The sequence below is a fragment of the Lactuca serriola genome, chromosome 7 (genome assembly GCF_051521515.1).
Source record: "Lactuca serriola cultivar US96UC23 chromosome 7, Lser_US96UC23_V15, whole genome shotgun sequence".
Taxonomy (NCBI): Eukaryota; Viridiplantae; Streptophyta; class Magnoliopsida; order Asterales; family Asteraceae; genus Lactuca; species Lactuca serriola.
Genome location: NC_136414.1, coordinates 41,998,455 through 42,017,436, shown reverse-complemented (window position 1 = coordinate 42,017,436; position 18,982 = coordinate 41,998,455). Strand labels below are relative to the sequence as shown.

The following is an 18,982-nucleotide window of genomic DNA, read 5'->3' as shown; positions in this document are numbered from 1 at the left end:
ATTTCATTATATATAACATCCAATTTTAACATGAGTTTACTGTTTTTGAAAATAGGATCATAGTTACCGATTAAAAAGATGGAACCAAGAACCAAACACAACATCAAAAAAATCAAAAACAACATTATACATCCAAATTATAAGTATTCAACGAAGAAACATACGAATGAGTAAAAACATATAAATTCGAAAAGAATATCAAACTTATAGATTAAAAGGATTTAATGAAGAAGTACATACATTTATTCGACTAATCCGACTGATGGGAAGGTTGAAGTTTTTTTTGCATTTGTTTTCTGCGGAGGAATTATGACATAATGTTTGTGTAAATCGATTATTAAAAAGGTTTGGAATATATATATACAAGTGAATATGATGAAAATTAGCAGGTAATCAATTGAAATCTCATTTAAACTTAGAATAGAAGATATCATGCTTCAAAGTATATTGGTTCATAATAATATCCGAAACTTTTGAAATTTGAAATTAATAGTTTCTGAGATTTCAACATATAATATATTTGGAAAGCAATTTTGAATGGAAATAGAACCTAAATTTAAGGTTTACATTAATAAGGAACCAACTTTGTAGTTGTAAGTTTGGAAAGAATTCAAATATCATTTTCATTCAATTCCTACATTTAATTTCCTAATATAACAGGTTGATTTCTTGTTTGATCAAGGTGACGTAAGCAAATTGATCTAAGGGTGTAAAAACTATAAAGAAAACACAATCAACGACCTACATTGTTTTAGATGATGTCATAATATTTCTCTTTTAATAATATTTAGAGACGGTAATACAAGGTTCTTCATCTTCTTATTTATTTATTTACTTATTTTTTAATTCAACTTTATTACAAAATTAAATAGCTTTTTTTGTTGATATTAATGTTTCTTATTTAGAAAAATATGTGATATGATCAACTTTTTGATGCTATAGCAATGAGAAAACTTGTATGAGCAGGAAGTGAAATAAATTTATAATTTATTAACTTTAATGAGAAATTAATTAATTACAATTTTGTTATTTAATTTGAAACACAACAGGGATTATATCAATAGATCCTGAACGTGCAAGAAATGATCCAGTGGTAGCAAAGAACATTCGTTAATATAAAGCAAAGAGCAAATTAGAGGCAGAAGTGATGGAGCTCAATCCACCACCATGACCTCAAAACTATGGGGGGTGGATCAGTATAAACAAAAGTTTCTTTATTTATTTTTTAGTAATTTACATATTTGGTCCTTGTGTTTAGTTGTCGGTTTTGGTCCCTAACTGTTAGTTTTTTTTTAAATGACCATTTTGCCTTTAAACCAAAAGTAAAAAACATATAGCATGACAACAAAATTTATATTTTTCTTTTTTTTTTACTTAAGTTTAGAGTAAATTACATTTTTGTCCTTGAGTATTCATGATTTTTTTTTTCAGAAGGTTCTGAGGGGTGTTTTTGGTATTTCAGGGTCAAATGCTGACTCTAGTTAACTACACACTTCTATTATACCGTGCATTCTTACCTGCCCATGTATGGTACCGATTCTTTTTGAACAAAGAATACAGGAGCCTATTTTCATCATTCACAACATGCTTATATTTAACTTTAAACCTTACATCAATCGTAGAGAAGATATATTTCTTATTCTTATTTTGTTACTACCGGAGACATAAGAAAACTTTCTAATGAGGGCGTTCATGTCTTTTGTACAACCCGTCTGTTATATTATGTCATGTCATCTCTAGTCTTGTCTATTGATTTTTTACAAAGGTATACACACACATGTAACATCATAATTTCATTATATATAACATCCAATTTTAACATTGAGTTTACTGTTTTCGAAAATAGGATCATAGTTACCGATTAAAAAGATGGAACCAAGAACCAAACACAACATCAAAAAAAATTCAAAAACAACATTATACATCCAAATTATAAGTATTCAACAAAGAACCATACGAATGAGTAAAAACATATAAATTCGTAAACAATATCAAACTTACAGATTAAAAAGATTTAAGGAAGAAGTACTTACATTTATTCAACTAATCAGACTGATGGGAAGGTTGAAGTTTTTTTGCATTTGTTTTCTACAGAGGAATTATGGCATAATGTTTGTGTAAATCGATTATTAAAAATGTTTGAAATATATATACAAGTCAATATGATGAAAATTAGCAGGTAATCAATTGAAATCTCATTTAAACTTAAAATATAAGATATTATGCTTCAAAGTGTATTGGTTCATAATAATATTCGAAACTTTTGAAATTTGAAATTAATAGTTTCCGAGATTTCAACATATAATATATTTGGAAAACAATTTTGAATGGAAATAGAGCCTAAATTTAAGGTTTACATTAATAAGGAATCAATTTTGTAGTTGTAAGTTTGGAAAGAATTCAAGAATCATTTTCATTCAATTCCTACATTTAATTTCCTAATATAACGGGTTGACTTCTTGTTTGATCAAGGTGACGTAAGCAAATTAATTTAAGGGTGTAAAACCTATAAAGAAAACACAATCAACGGCTCAGATTGTTTTAGATGATGTCATAAGGTTTCTCTTTTAATAATATTTAGAGATTGATGATTTTACTTTAAGTGATGTTTTATTAAAAGAAATTTTTAGTCTTAAATTTTGGAAGGTTACATCAAATCTTTAGTTTTCTTTATCCTAGAAATTTCACCAATTCAAATCCCATACATATTCAACATGAAATTAAGCTAAAAACTAAAAAAATTGTCCAATTAACTCAAAGCAGAGTATTATGGATCACACAAAGTCTCATGGAGCATTAGAACTTCATCCATTCATCTCAAATTTGCAAAAAATCACAACAATCATATTAGTTCATTTGTGATTTTATGTCTTACACAAGATGATTTTATTTCTTTTTTCAGCTTACTATGTTTCTTCTCAATCCTTGTGGTTTGCATCTATGATTTTAAAAGGTCAAAGTTGATTCAACCATCAATGTTTTAATCAACATCCGTTTATAATGAGTATTCCACAAACACGACATCATAAATTTGTTTCCTATCTTTTACCCAATAAAAACAAGTCCACTTTAACTTTTGAGATCATTTATGTTACAATGTTAGTCACCAAACTGGAAAATTTCGCATAGTTAGCAGGTGGATTTAAGGAAAAAAAAAAGAAACACGAAATAAAATTGATTAGTGTTTGGTACGAAAAAGAAAAAAAAAAGGACATGATTGGTTCTATACAAATTAATCGTACAAATTGTGAATTACTACAAATCTGAATCTCAAGGATCCTAAAAACCTATATTGCCCACAAATAATCATATAACAAACATAACATGGTTTCATCTTCATCACCACATTACATAAGCAAAATCATGGCCCACATGAACCAAAACTGAAAATCATCTAAAAGTTGCAGCATCTAGGTCTTCCATTTGCCAAATTATCCCATAAACACACCATTTGTCTAGGGGACTGATAATGTGCTGTGTAGTAGTTATCCATACATCCATACTGACAAAACTTCCCATGGTGCGAGTATTGAACCCGACTCTTGCTACTATTGAACTGCTCCACCCACATTCCCATGCTCACGTCTTCCATTTTAAATATCTGCCAAACCAATACAAATACAAGGCCATTTACGTCTTTTTACCTTTTTAGTTGCTACAAAAAATTGCAAAGTCTGTCCACAATACAAGGTCCATTTGTTTTGTCTTGTCAGGTCCTGATAGGATGGGACCGACTTTTTTTTATGACGGGGAAAAGGAGGGCATTTATGTCTTTTGACCATTTTTGCAAATTTTGTCCCAATCCAATGCATGCAAAACACCGTACATTACGTCAATTTATTCTGTTTTGTCATGTCTTGTCAGGTCTTGACAGGATAAGACTGTCTATTTTTTATGATGGGGAAGAGGAGGGCATTTATGTCTTTTGATCATTTTTGCAAAATTTGTCCCAATCCAATGCATGCAAATTGCAAAACACAGTCCAAGGTCAATTTGTTCTGTCTTGTCTTGTCATGTCAGGATGGGACGTGGGACTATTTTTTATGATTGGAAAGAGAAGGGTATTTATGTCTTTTTGCATAGATGAGAGATAGAGAGAGAGAGAGAGAGAGAGAGAGAGCGGGTAAGTTTCCAAGGTTTTTGGGTGTGACAAAAAGTTGAAAATATTTGTCTTGCTAAATATTAGCATTGGTTATTTATTAAATTTTGTTGTTTTGTGTGAAAAATAAAGAGGATTTATATTTTATAAAAATAAAATATAAAGAGAATTTATATTTTATAAAAACAAAAAGGGAAATGTAATTGAGGACCCTGAGTTTTCTTTTGGTGTGTTGAGAGACAATGAAATTGGCTATGTCACTGGAAATTATGTATCCTGGTCCATTTGCATAAGGTGGATAAACTGCTTCAGGCCATTCCTGCAAATATTAAATGTTGATTTATGAACATAGGTTTGTTTTCTACAAAAAAATAAAAAAAGTTAAATAAATATTGTTTATGAATTAATTAAGAATGAAAAGTTGTGATACCTCAAAACTAACTGCCCACTTGCCATGTCTGAGAGGGCGATGAAAGAGATTCAAATTGCCCATATAAAGAGACTGTTCACGTGGGACCCGGTCGAGTTCTTTTAAGATTATATCCACCCTTGTGAAAGTGTCATCATCACATTTCATTACGTATGATGCACTTAGATTTTGAACCTACATTTCAAATGGTATTTTATTATTGAATCATAGTAAATAAGAAGCCAATTCAGAAAAGAAAATTTTAAGAAAATATGCCTAATCTTGAGCATATTTTTGGAAGGAGGGGTATTATTGGCATAAAAGCAAAGATAGGGATGTATTTCAATGAGGGCCATTGGCGAACATAGGTTTGTAAAAGGGTGTGTTATTGGCACAAAAGTAAAGTCATGAAAATATTTTTGGAAGAGGGGGTGTTATTGCCACAAAAGCAAAGATAGGGGTGTATTTCAAAGAGGGTCATTAGTGAATATATTTTTTCAAGTAAGCACAAAAGCAAAGATAGGAATATATTTCAGGGAAGGTTATTAGGGAACATGTTTTTGGAAGAGGGGGTGTTATTGGCACAAAAGAAAAGATAGGGATATATTATGAAAATATTTTTTGCAAGAGGAGGTGTTATTGGCATATTTTGTTAAAATTTTCACATAGAAAGTATAGGAAAAGGGTAGAATTGTAATAACCGCATATTCACAAATGGCAATAGTTTTGAGCACCACAAGCTCATAGTGATCCATAAATGTTAATACAACAACATCTCCAAAATAAGCAGCTTCCTTTTTCAAAACTGCATTTTGCTCCCTTCTTGGACTCTGCATTTTTTATTAAAAAGAAAAAAAATTGCTATGAGAAACAAATATAAAAATAAAATAAACCTACAATTAAATTAAAAGATACGGTGGAAGAAGCAAACAGATAAATAAATTACAAAACCATTTGAAAAGACAAGAATGCCCTCTTTACCAATGCAACAAAAAAGCGAACAACAACATCTGAGGATTTGATGGCTGAAGCTTGCATCCATGTTTTTCTAATAGCCATACGCTCAGCAAAGTGATTTGTAGCTGATAAAATCCCGATAAAAACTCGGATAGGATGAGCTGGCAAAGGTTTAGCTTTCCATTTTTCTGACATTTCTATTACCCTTTGAGGTGAGAAGCTTGGATGAGAGGCTGGAAGTGATGTGGCAAAAACTGAATGAACATCTACATCACCTTTAATTGCTAATCCTGTTGCATCCTCAAGTGTATGCCCCTGTTGGAAAAACACCAAAAGTAAAGAATCATTTATGTTAAAATAATTATTATTATACTTTGAAAAATCTATCCAGTTATATATAGCATTCTACTAAATTATTTGAAAGTGATTATAACAATAATTTGGTAAGTTGTTTCCTACTGAATTATTTGAAAGTGATAAGAACTTACTTTAAGGCAACTTACACTTTTACCCATGTTTTAACCCTAAGAGTAAATTACATGAATGGTCCCTATGGTTTGGGGTAATTTGCATGTTTCGTCCCTAGCTTATTTTTTTAACTCGGAAGGTCCCTACTATTGGTTTTTGTTGTGTGCTTGGTCCCTATCTTACCTAAAAAGACTATTTTGCCCTTGATTTTTTAATTTATTCAAGGGCAAAATAGTCTTTTTAGGTAAGACAGGGACGAAGCGCGCAACAAAAACCAACAGTAGGGACCTTCCGAGTTAAAAAAATAAGTTAGGGACCAAACGTGCAAATTACTCCAAACCATAGGGACCATTCGTGTAATTTACTCTAACCCTAAAAAAACAATATGGATAACAGTCTAGTTTTCGTTTCTTCATACCAATGACGTGCATACAAATTTACCCTTTTACCCTTCTTTTTTGGTCATTTAATATGTATAAAAATAAATAAAAATGGTAATTTTTAAACTGTTCAAATTAATACCACTTCTCAAACATTTTGGTTGGTATTCATTATATGAAATATGAAGCAATGATCATCAATGAATGTAAAGTTCTAGATAAACTTCAATAGGCAACATTAGGAACTCAGGTGTTGTTTCTTTTTACTTGATACTTAAAGCACGACTTAATAGAGAAGTTCAGGGAAATGAGGCTTTCCCCATTAAGTCCCAACTTTTTACAGATTTATCCTCAATTATTCCATATCCTTCTGTTTCTCCAAGTTGCTGTCATTTTCTCACATCTTTTTTACACATCTTATATCATTAACTGAGAAAAAAAAAATGTAAAGGGCTTTAGAGTAACATACTGTACGATATGGGAATGAAGTCACGTGTCTTCCTCCAACATTTATATGGTATCCATCAACTCCAGCACGAATGGTCAAAACAAACAGTTTACCCTCCACAAAAGGAAATGGCCATGTCACTTCTGGTTTTTGTGCACGTCCTATGAATCTCTTGAACCATGTTGTTGTTCTTGATTCTTTTGAATCAACAACATCATTACGCAACCATTTTTCACATCTTTGAAATCCATCAACTGACAAAGATAATACATTGATTGAATACCAAAACGAATGAAAAGAAACTCTTGTGATGTTAACAATATTTATATGAAAAACTTACCAAGCATATCATCATCGCCTTTTGATGGTAAACCATCACACCTCTGAGCTGTCCCCCATTGCATCCTGTAACACGTGTTATGTTCAATGACAGGTTGTTGACTCCAATCACCTCTCAATCGAGGATTTAGATGCAAGATTTTAGGTGGATCTTCTGCAACTACAGACTTTAGCCCTTGCAACTCAACCTTAAACTGGGAAACCAAAACCATGGGATCACCTGCTTTTATTTTTGCAAGCTGTGGAACATACTCATTATGAGCATGATGAGGGGTTCCCACCACTGTAATTGATGATCCTGCAGCAAGACCACAGGGAAGGAATGTGATTTGGTCTCCTTTAGTTAGTTCTTCACTACTCATTGATACCCATGGAGGACAATGCTCTTGCTTTCCTTCAAGTATGGAAGTTAAATCATTGTCCTTCTCATTGTACTTATGAACCTCTTCCCATGCCTTCAAACCTAAACTCCAAGCTTCATCTGCCATTTTCTCCAATCCAGTCATATCCCGAGTCCTTTGCCTTCGCCTCAAAATATCACCAGTTAATCTCCCATATCGAAGATCAATAGGTGGAAAACTATCATCGTTCTCTTTTTGACTCACTCTTTCAATTCTGCTACCATTTTCTAACCTTTCCCTAAAGTTATCATCAGGTTCCTCGTCTAACTTCTTCTCTTCTTTCACTTTTTCAAATCTGTTATCATTTTCTAACGCCTCGCTATTTCCATCCTCGTATGCAGATCCTAACGATGGCTTACTGACTTCTAACTGATCTCTCCGTACTGCTTCATCCTCAGTAGTGGTCGACGTCTCGAAATAAGCAGAGAACTTGAAGCAAACAAGGATCAAATACAATGCCGCTATAACAAACAAAATATGTGGCAGTTTTACCCTCCTCAAACCAAAAACTTCACTCCTCGACCTCTTCATTTTCATTTATTAGATAACCAAATCGGACACATTGGGCCTTAATTCTACAAACTAAAGCAATCTCGTCTCATAACTTCAGTTGATCCAAACACAAGTTGAAATCGATAAATAAAAGGGCGTAAGAGAAACAGAATCCTGCGTACCCTAATTTTCCGAAGATGCAGTTTTAATCTTCGCCTGTAGTAGGGGGATTTGCCTTCGATCGAATGCGAAGATACTCAGGAAATCAGCGGCAATTTGCAGAAACGGAAGTTTTGAGAGGGATCGAAAAGATTTAAAGACCTAAGATGGGAAATAAACGTGACAAAAGGTGTGGATGAATGTAATGAGCAGACATGGCATGATCATATATTATAAAGGTCAGGTGGAGCAATCTTGTCTAACCAAAAGGAAAATATGGTTTTTATGCCTCCGTTAAATGTTACAATTTGCCTAATACCCTACAAACTGCGAAGAAATTTTATTAATCAATATAACATATGTTGTAACTATTTAATGTTTAGTAAAAACAATGAGACGTCGAAGGGGAGTTTGGACCCAAAATCACACTCAATAAATGGATGGACCCAAGCACCACAAATAAGACAAATGATCGAACTCAAAACATGATCGGGTGTCAAAAGGGTCAAACAACTAATGCTTACATCGATGATAGAGGAATATTAGGGGTGAGCAAATCCGAACCAAGAAACCGATCAAAACGGACAAAACCGAAACCAAAACAAAACCGACAGATAGGGTTTGAAATTCTTAAAACCGAAAAATCGATTTCGGTTTCGGTTTTTACCCAGAAACCGACCCAGTCAAACCGAGAAACGGACCCATATAATGGATATTAATTACATCTTCAACATGTAATATGCATTAATTACTTTCTTAAAATAACTAAAATGATTGGTCCATAATCAATCATACATGCACACAATAGATAGTGAAAACAAAATAACTTAACCCTATATATAGACTTAGGTTCAAATGTTTTCACTATCTATTGTGTACATGTATGATTAATTCTGGACCAATCATTTTAGTTATTTTAAGAAAGTAATTAATGCATATTAAATGTTGAAGATGTAATTAATATCCATTATATCTTCAACATTTAATATGCATTAATTACTTTCTTAAAATAACTAAAATGATTGGTCCATAATCAATCATACATGCACACAATAGATAGTGAAAACAAAATAACCTAACCATATATATATATATATATATATATATATATATATATATATATATATATATATATATATATATATATATATATATATATATAAAACACCCCTTCCGTCGTTCTCTCTTCTCAATTCACTCTGGAACTCGCCTCCCACATCGATTTCTCTCAACCAGAAGAACCCTCGTAGTCGGCAACCTCACAAACCTTCGACGGTAGTCGACGCACCCCCAAAGTCCCAAACCTCTCGTGCCACCCACAAGACCTACGACGCCTCTGAATCTGGTTCGTTGTCTATTATTGTAATGTGCGACGCCTCTCAACCTACAAACCCACAAGACCCACACACATCCTCGCACACTTTCGTGGTTCTTTGTTTTTTTGTGTGTGTTTAATGTGCTTCGTTTTCTCTGATTTCATGTTTATGTTTATGTTTCCTTCGCTTTGTTTTTGCTGTGAAACCAACCCATGACATTTGCTTCGTAATTCTTGTGAAATCTTGCTGTAATGTTGTTTTTTTCTCTTGGTGTAAAATCTTGAGGAAATGGTATTTTTGTGTTGATTTCTTGTTTATGATCGTCACTATTGTGAATTCTTCCTGAAATCTTGTTTTTTTTATAAAATCTTACTGATTTTGTGTTTATGTTCGTTTTTGCAGTGAAATGTTGCTGAAATCTACATTATGCTGTCAAATGATGTTGAAAGAGTGAAATCTACATTATGCTGAAATCTTGTGCAATTAATCAAATTATTTAAAAATGTATGAGTATGTGGGTTGAACCCAAGAAACCGGAAAACCGCCAAAACCGACTCCAAAACCCAAGAAACCGAACCAACCAGAAACCAACCATATTGGGTTCTAAAAACTAGAAACCGACAATTTATGGGTTGGGTTGGGTTTGGGTCCAAAACCGACCCATGCACATCCCTAAGAAATATAGAGCCAACATTATATCGTGCTCTATCCATCTACTAGGATGAGCACATTAGACAAACGATAAAAAAATCCTAGTATACAAACAAACTTTTTAGACTGTTTGAAATGAGCACATGTGTCCTCAATAACAATATAAATACCTCCTATATGGAAAATTTTCAGTTTAACATAACACACTTCTCTACGCTTACCCTTTTGTACTGAAACATCCCCAAAAATACAGCCTAAAAATTTCGTTTAGTTTCATTAATAAGAATCATAAATATCATCCATCGTATAAAAGTCATAAACTATGCATCTCAAAATATCATAACATCTGTCAAAATATATCAGAGTATAACATCCCAGGCTAAACAAATGGCGTGTGCACTGCAATCATCCCGAACTCCTCTTTTAAAAACTAAGGTACCTGAAACCAAAACTGAAAACTGTAAGCACGAAGCTTAGTGAGTCTCCCGATTCTACCACATACCAAACAAATGTCACACAAACACATCGTGGGCCCCGCCCGACATCGAGCAAAGCTTAGTATACACATGATCAATCAACAATTACATAAACATAACCACATAATAATAAACATATAAACATCACATTGGGCCTCGCTCGCTACATCGGACCCCGCCCGACATCGGCCCCACCCGGCATAAGGCCCCGCCTGGCATCCTACCACATCAGGCATCGGACCAAAGTCCGGTATACATATAACATATCATCAAGCATATAACATACACGTAACCTAAACATAACTTGGGCCTAGCCCACTACATCGGGCCCCGCCCGGCATCGAGCAAAGCTCGATATACATAAGCATATCGACATATACATATAAACATAAACACATAACATAAACATATAAACATTCCTCGGGCCCCGCCCGGCATCGGACCGAAGTCCGAAAACATACAACAGACACATGCAAGAATTACAAAGAAATCAAGCATACAAACATTACTCGGGCTTAACCTGGCATCAGATTGAAATCCGAAAAGCATATATACATGCACCAGGCCACACTCGGCATTGGACCGTAGTCCAGAATTACTACTAACTAAACGGGCCGACCTTGGTGCCTTAGATCCATTCCTACTGGAAGAGGACTCACCTCACACTGCTGAAGTCCCGCTGACAAAACCCTAGCTGTTGGATGACAGATTCCTGAATCTGTCAACATCAAAATAACACCCAATTAATAATTGGGTTCCAACACATAACCATAAGTCCATGCTTGGGGTAAAAGACTACTTTACCCCTATCTTAGCTTGATTCAAGCCCAAGGCCCAACCCAAAAGTCTAATAATGAACCAAGACCCAACTATGTCTTAATTTTCCAAATTGGGCCCAAACCCTTACATGGTCTTACCCTAAGGCCCAACCATTTATTCTTGGTCTAACACTTGACATTCTGATGGTCCAATATCTCATAACCATCAAGGCCCAAAATATGGCCCATCTATGGCCCAATTTTCCAAATTGGGCCCAAACCTTTCCAATGGGTCGTATCCTTAAGCCCAATCCAAGTGTTCAAGTCCATTTACTTGTTAATAGTTGGCCCATCCAGAGTCCAGACATATAGGCCTAACTGAAAGGCCCAACTCTAAACCCAACACAATTAGGGTTTTCACATGAAATGACGATTAGGGTTAAGTGTTTCTCACTTAACCCATTAAGGACTCAATCCATTAAGTTCATCACTATACTAGATAAATCATATGGTATGATTGGGTGTAATTCACAATTCCATTCCAATGGCCCAAACGTGAGTCCTGATAAGTCTAAGGCCCATATATCCAAAATTAGGGTTTTCTAAACCCTAATTAGGGTTTCCAACCCAATCCCAACCCAATAGGCCCAAAAACTAAATCTTTTAGATCCATTAGGGTTTCATTAGTCCCATTAGGGTTTCACTAGGCCCATTAGGGTTTCGCTAGTCGGGCACCACCCACTACCACCTCGGGTAGTAGTGGTCAACAGTGGCTCACAACGGTAGTCACCACCTCGCGGTGGTGGTTAGTGTTCTAGTCCAATCGAGTCCAAGCATCCCAAAAGTAATCCAAACACATGCAAAGCACACCGCCACCCAACACGGCGGCCGGTGGCGGCAGTCACCACCTAACGATGGTGGTTTTAAGTTTTTTTTCATTATTCCGACACTATTACAGTTTTACAATCTGAAATCCCAAATAACTCACACATTAACCTAAGCTAAACACACACATACATCCACCCTTGTGGTGGCCAACAGTGATACATGGTGGCAGCCACCACCTCACGGTGGTGGTGGTGGCTTCCTTGGTTTTCCGGCTAGACAAAACACATAAATAGATAAACACACACACACACACACGCACACTACAGATTTGCGAGATGCACTCCAACCACCGACCTGGTGGCTCACAGCGGCGACAACAACAAATTGCAATGACAGCCACCACCTCACGGTGGTGGTGGTGGTTCTTTTGATTCCCAACCGAGCGCAACAGCGGCAAAAGATGGCAGTGGAACCTCTGTTGAAGTGGTGGTGGTGATAGAGCGATACAATACGGTATCCGACGGCTGGAGAGTCAAGTATCGACGATGTCTCGGCGGCTACGGGTGGTGACAGAAAGAATGAGAATGAAAATCGTGGAGATGTGGCGACAATGGCGGCTGAGTTTCAGTGGTTCACAACAGCCACTAATCCTCTAACTGTCGTGCTCTCTTTCCGAAGTAGAAAGGATATGTTTCGGCGGCTGGCTTCAGTGGTTTTCGACTTCACAGTGGCTAGGAGGTTGCGGCGGTTGGAAGGGAGCGGGAGGCATAAGGGTGGGTGGCGGCTGTAACATGGGTTAGGGTTAGGGTTTGGACGGATGATGCATATATATTCGATGCCCTACAAACTACTCTCCATAATGCCATTTCTGGTTACTCCCTTCCCTTTTTCTTTCAAAGTGAGTTCGAAATTTACCTTTTTAACCCTAGCCATCCAAAAACCATTCAACTTAAGTCCCAATAATTACCATGCATCCCCTCCCTCTACAAAACCTTTTCAACTTAGGTCCAAATTTTACTCTTTAGCCATGCTTCCATAAATCCTTTCATATTAGGTCCAAACGATACCAAACACCTCTTGTCTTCTAAAAATCTTTATGAAATCAATCCAAAACTTACACTTTGCTCTATAATTACTGATTTTAGGGCCACCATACATTCATTAATTAATTAATTTATTTATCAAATAAATGGGGTGTTACATGTACACTCTTAGAAAATACAAAAACACATCCTAATAATACTAGTTCCTTTATTAGGCATAAGAACTTGATTGTTTGCAAGAACTTACAACAAAAAAACTCACTACATCAACCTATTCTATGCTCAAACTAAATCTACTCACAAGATGATAAAGAACTGAGTGAAACAAAGGATAACAAACTGAAACCCTATCTATCGTTTACGAAGAAAATGAGAGAGAATACAACAAATATGTGTGTAAAATGAGAGCAAACTGTGACATCCCAAAATTTACGGCCATTTTAAAACTTTTTATGCTTATTTTAAATTAGAGTAACCTTTATAGATGCGGAATTTGTCCCATAAAAAGTATTTTCCAAAGAAAATGTTTTTCATTGATTTATTAAAAAATTGGGATGTCATAACCGATACAAAACATAAGCATAAACAAGTCTCACATCAATATTAAATCAGCCTACGAACTCCTTTAATCTCTCAGCAAATGATTACATTATCTATCAGTATCTTCATATTCGTACCTGTGATACAAAGAAACTGCATGAGTCAGGTTTTCCAACCTAGTGAATACATAGGGATTCCAATCTCACAATGTTATTATATATATATATATATATATATATATATATATATATATATATAGAGAGAGAGAGAGAGAGAGAGTGAGAGAGTGAGAGAGAGAGAGGGTTAGGTTCATATATAATCCATAATTATTGTGTGAATGTATGACAAAATTTTAACCACTAGATTAAAAGAATAAAATGTTGTGATCTTATGGTACATCTTATTTACATAGACTCGCATATACTATATAATTACATCCTCTCTCTCCTCCGCCGGATCTCCGACTTATCTATCCTTATATTAATATCGTTCCCTCTCCTATCTCTCTATCTATCTTATTTTAAAAAAACAACAAAAAGAGTTGGGAGTTTCTAGGGTTTCTGTGGTTTGCTTTGTTCGGAGTTGGAAAGGCTTTCTGATTTGCAGGCTATTTATCTATCTAGGTTTGGATTCATATCAATAAAGGGAGAGGGAAGTTAACAAAGCCAAAAAATTAGAAAATTTGGGGAAAAGGTAAATATTTCTAGGGTTTTGAGATGGCGGCTCAGGTTCAAGTTCAACCTCAGGCGGTGAGTGTTGGTGTTGGTGGTGCTGCTCCTGCTGGTGCTCAGCAGTTTGTGCCGACTTCATTGTATGTTGGGGATCTGGAGTGGAATGTGATGGATTCACAGCTGTATGATCTGTTTAACTGGTTAGGTCAAGTGGTTTCTGTTCGAGTTTGCAGGGACTTGTCGACTCGACGATCGCTTGGTTATGGCTATGTCAACTATGCGAATCCTCAAGATGGTTAGTGTTGTTTAACAAATTCACCTTCTCATAGTTAGATATTACAATTCCTTATGATGTCAACACTATTGAAAGCATTAGTTCTTACTCCTCTTGTTATGTTGATGACAGCTGCAAGGGCAATGGAGGTACTGAACTTCACACCTTTGAATGGGAAGGCGATCAGAATAATGTATTCTCATCGAGACCCAAGCGTACGCAAAAGTGGCTCTGGAAACATATTTATCAAGGTATTCAAAGCAGAAAAACCTTAATCTATTAATCACTGTTTCCACTTTCTTATAGTCTTCTTTACCTACTGACTTGTATGAACAATCTAAACAAAAACAGATTCTTGATAAGACAAATCAAAAGGCCTTACACGGCACATTCTCTACATTTGGCAATATTCTCTCCTGCAGGATTGCGACAGATTCAAGTGGCCAATCAAAGGGGTATGGTTTTGTTCAATACGATGCTGAAGAATCTGCACAAAAAGCCATTGAAAAACTGAAGGACATGCTTTTAAACGACAAACAAGTATACGTGGGACCCTTTTTGCGCAAACAAGAAAGAGAACTAGTTGTCGCAAGACAAAGTTTACTTATGTCTTTGTCAAAAACCTATCCGAATCAACAACATATGATGATCTAAACAGGACATTTAGTGAATTTGGAACTGTGACAAGTGCTGTTGTGATGAGGGATGCTGAAGGGAACTCCAAATGCTTTGGATTTGTTAATTTTGAGAATGCTGATGATATTGGTAAAGCAGTGGAAGGGCTTAATGGTCAGAAATTTGATAACAAAGAATGGTATGTTGGAAAAGCACAGAAGAAATACGAAAGGGAACAGGAATTGAAGCAAAGATTTGAACAGAGTATAAAGGAGGCAGTTGATAAATCACAATCCATACAACTTTAGTTTTTCCGTTTCTATGGTCATTGAGGAATCGAAGCAAAGATTTGACAACATATTCTTTTAGAATGATAAAAAATTCTTTAAGAATGTTTTATATTTTATAAATTTTATGTATATTCTTCACAAATGATAACAGATTCTTATAAAATGTAGTGTAAAAGGTTAGGTATATTTTTTTAATTTTTGTATATATTCTTGTTTTGTGTTATAAAAATGATTCTCATTTTATAGAATATATTAGAGATTGTATTGCAATATATTTTTCTTAAATAATGTTAGGTTATTGTCTAATATTCGAGGTATATTCTTTAAGATTACTTAATGGATTATTTTAGAATCAAAGAATCAAAAAATTAATTAATGAAATCATATTCTTTATAGAATGTACTAGAGATTGTATTGCAATATATTTTTCTTAAAGAATGATAGGTTATTGTTAGGACTGTTCACTATTTGGATAAAACCGAATTGTCCAATTGGACAATTTGGATCGGACTATTTGGTTCGGATATTCAGATTTTTGGATTGGTTTTTAGCAAAACCGAATTATTATTTTGGATTTCGGATTGGTTTTGGTTTATTAAATAAAAACCGAATAGTCCAAAAAAACCGAATTACAATTTATTATTTTGGTCTTTTTAATATATATCTTTAATAAATTATAAATTTACTAAATTATTATTTTATTATATTAAAATTTTTCATCAATTATACTACATTAATATGTACTACTTATAAAAAAAATTGTCTATAAAGTAGTAAACTATAATATATTTTTCTTGATAGTTATTTATAAGTTTTAGCTTACAACTAATTAAACAATATTTTTTAGTTTATATTATAGAGTAAGTTAATACTAAAGTTATATATTTGTTGAAATGTCTTGATTCTTAAAAACCGAATTGTAAAAAACCGATCCAACCGAATTATAATTTGGTTGGATCGGATCGGATTTGGATTTAGTTTGGACTATTTGGATCTACGTTTTGAAAACCGAAATTAATTTGGATTCACTTGATCGGATTGGATTAAACCGATCCATCCAAATGAACACTCCTAGTTATTGTCTAATAATCGAGGTATATTCTTTAAGATTACTCAATGGATTCTTTTAGAATCAAAAAATCAAAAAACTAATTAATGAAATCATATTCTTTAAGAATGAATGAATCAAAATATGTGTTGAATGCAACCGTTTTATAAAAAAATCTGATTTAATTTAAATACATTGAATAAAATATGAGATTTGATTTAATTTTCATTAATTAATTTAACTTACTTGCCTAAAATGTAGATAATTCTCATTTCTCTTTCTTTATTATATGTCATATTTTCCTTTATACTTAATTAAATGTAATTATATAGTATATGCTAGTCCATGTAAATAAGATGTACCCTAAGATCATAACATTTCATTCTTTTAATCTAATGGTTAAGATTTGGTCATACATTCACACAATATTTGTGATTCATATTTGATCCTAACCATATATATATATATATATATATATATATATATATATATATATATATATATATATTGTAATCCTGCAAAACCAACTGTTACCAAACAATATATAGATGTGCCTCCGACTTGGATATCTATAACCCACATATCTAAACATACCTACCTTAATCGATCCTCACAGATCCTAGTCTACGATTATTAAGAAGGGTTATCTCACTTGATGAATCGTTAGAATAATCAAGTGATTGTGATCTGGAAGATGACCAGGCATATATTTACAGTTGCCTGATATGGACCCACCATTTCTGGTCATCCAAAGGAATATGCAGACATGCCATTACAGTCATTTAATATGGGCTCACCATTCCTGATCACCCAAAAGAATATGCATACATATCATTACAATTGTCTAATCTGGGCCCACCATTTCTGGTCACCCAAAATAATATGAAAACATACCATTATAGTTGCCTGATCTAGACCCACCATTTCGGGTCATCCAAAAAGGAATACAATTTATACTTTGGTATGTATTTCATATCTCAAAATGGTTATAAATGATTCCAAACTTATTGAAATATCCCAAAAATACAACCCAAAAAAATTTTGTTTTAATATTACTAAAACCACAACATCAAATGTTATCTAATAAAACCACGAATCGTTATGTCTCAAAATGCCATAGTAAATGTATAAAATCAAAACTGAAGTCAATATCATATCAAAATATCTGAATAAAACTCCCAGGATAAAACTGTGACTGTGGTGTGTACCATGTCATCATCCTGAGATCTTCCCCTTGCTAGCGGAAGTACCTGAAACCAAAACTGAAAACTGTAAGCACGAAGCTTAAAGAGCTCCCCCAAACTACCACATACCATACAATAACATATAAAGCACATACTGGACCTTGCCCACTGCATCGGACCGAAATCCGAAAACTGCATCGGACCAAAGTCCGGAAACTAACCAGGGCCTTTCCCTCAGCATCGGACCAAAGTCCGAAACTAACAAGGGCCTTGCCATCTGCATTGGACCGAATTCCGGAAACTGCATCGGACTAGAGTCCAGAAACTGACTGAACATAGCATAGAAAAATCATATCTACTAATATAACACATAAACTGCATATTGCATCAGACCGAAGTCCGGAACACATAACACAAAGACATGCTTGAATCACAAAGACATCAAGCACACTAAACTACTGCATCGGACCGAAGTCCAAAACTACTGCTGACTAAACCGGCCGGCATTGTGGCCATAGACCCGTTCCTACTGGAAGGAAACTCACCTCGTAACGCTGGCTGCTGAGATGCAAAATCTGAAAATGGATGACTGTTGCTCCGGAACTCCTCGGCTATAATCCCATAAACACTAAATCAGATACTGATAACTATTCTCTAGGTAAAATGACTATTTTACCCCTGCTATGCTGCGGGTCACAAACATGGCCCAAACCCTTAATTCCTTCTAAGTCCTCTAATGGCCCACTAAAGGCCCACTAATGGCCCCATTTCTAAATTGGGCCCAAATCTCTTTATTGGGCCTCACCCTAGGCCTAACACCTATACAAGGCCTAAATTCACTGACTTCTGATGACTCCTAAGGGCCAAAGGCTCTAAGTCCAAAGCACAGCCCACACCGAGGCCCAAATGCTTGAAGCCCAAATTGACAGCGAACGCGTTGGGGCGCTGAGCGTACTGGCTGCTGGCTTGTACGTCATGTGTACCTCCTTGTACGCCCAACGTACAACCCTGTTAAGCCAACTTCCTACTAAGTGCTTAATGCTTCGATTCAGAAGCCACAAATTCAGATCCATGTCTTATTCTCTTTCCTAAGCCATAAAGTTGCTTACTTGATGGCTTGGATAACTCAAAAAGGC

At 34.8% G+C, this 18,982-nt stretch overlaps 1 protein-coding gene across 1 annotated transcript; it reads right to left on the bottom strand.

The window, feature by feature from the left end:
* Positions 1-3,198: 3,198 nt before the first annotated feature.
* Positions 3,199-8,414, bottom strand: LOC145061172 (Galactosyltransferase family protein). The gene is made up of 7 exons (XM_079008572.1): positions 7,102-8,414; positions 6,783-7,015; positions 5,490-5,780; positions 5,210-5,338; positions 4,530-4,703; positions 4,311-4,418; positions 3,199-3,601 (listed from the first exon to the last, which is right to left on the bottom strand). Exons 1-7 carry the CDS (start codon positions 8,036-8,038, stop codon positions 3,395-3,397), a joined length of 2,079 nt encoding a protein of 692 aa, XP_078864698.1. The 5' UTR covers positions 8,039-8,414; the 3' UTR covers positions 3,199-3,394.
* Between the last annotated feature and the right edge of the window lie 10,568 nt (positions 8,415-18,982).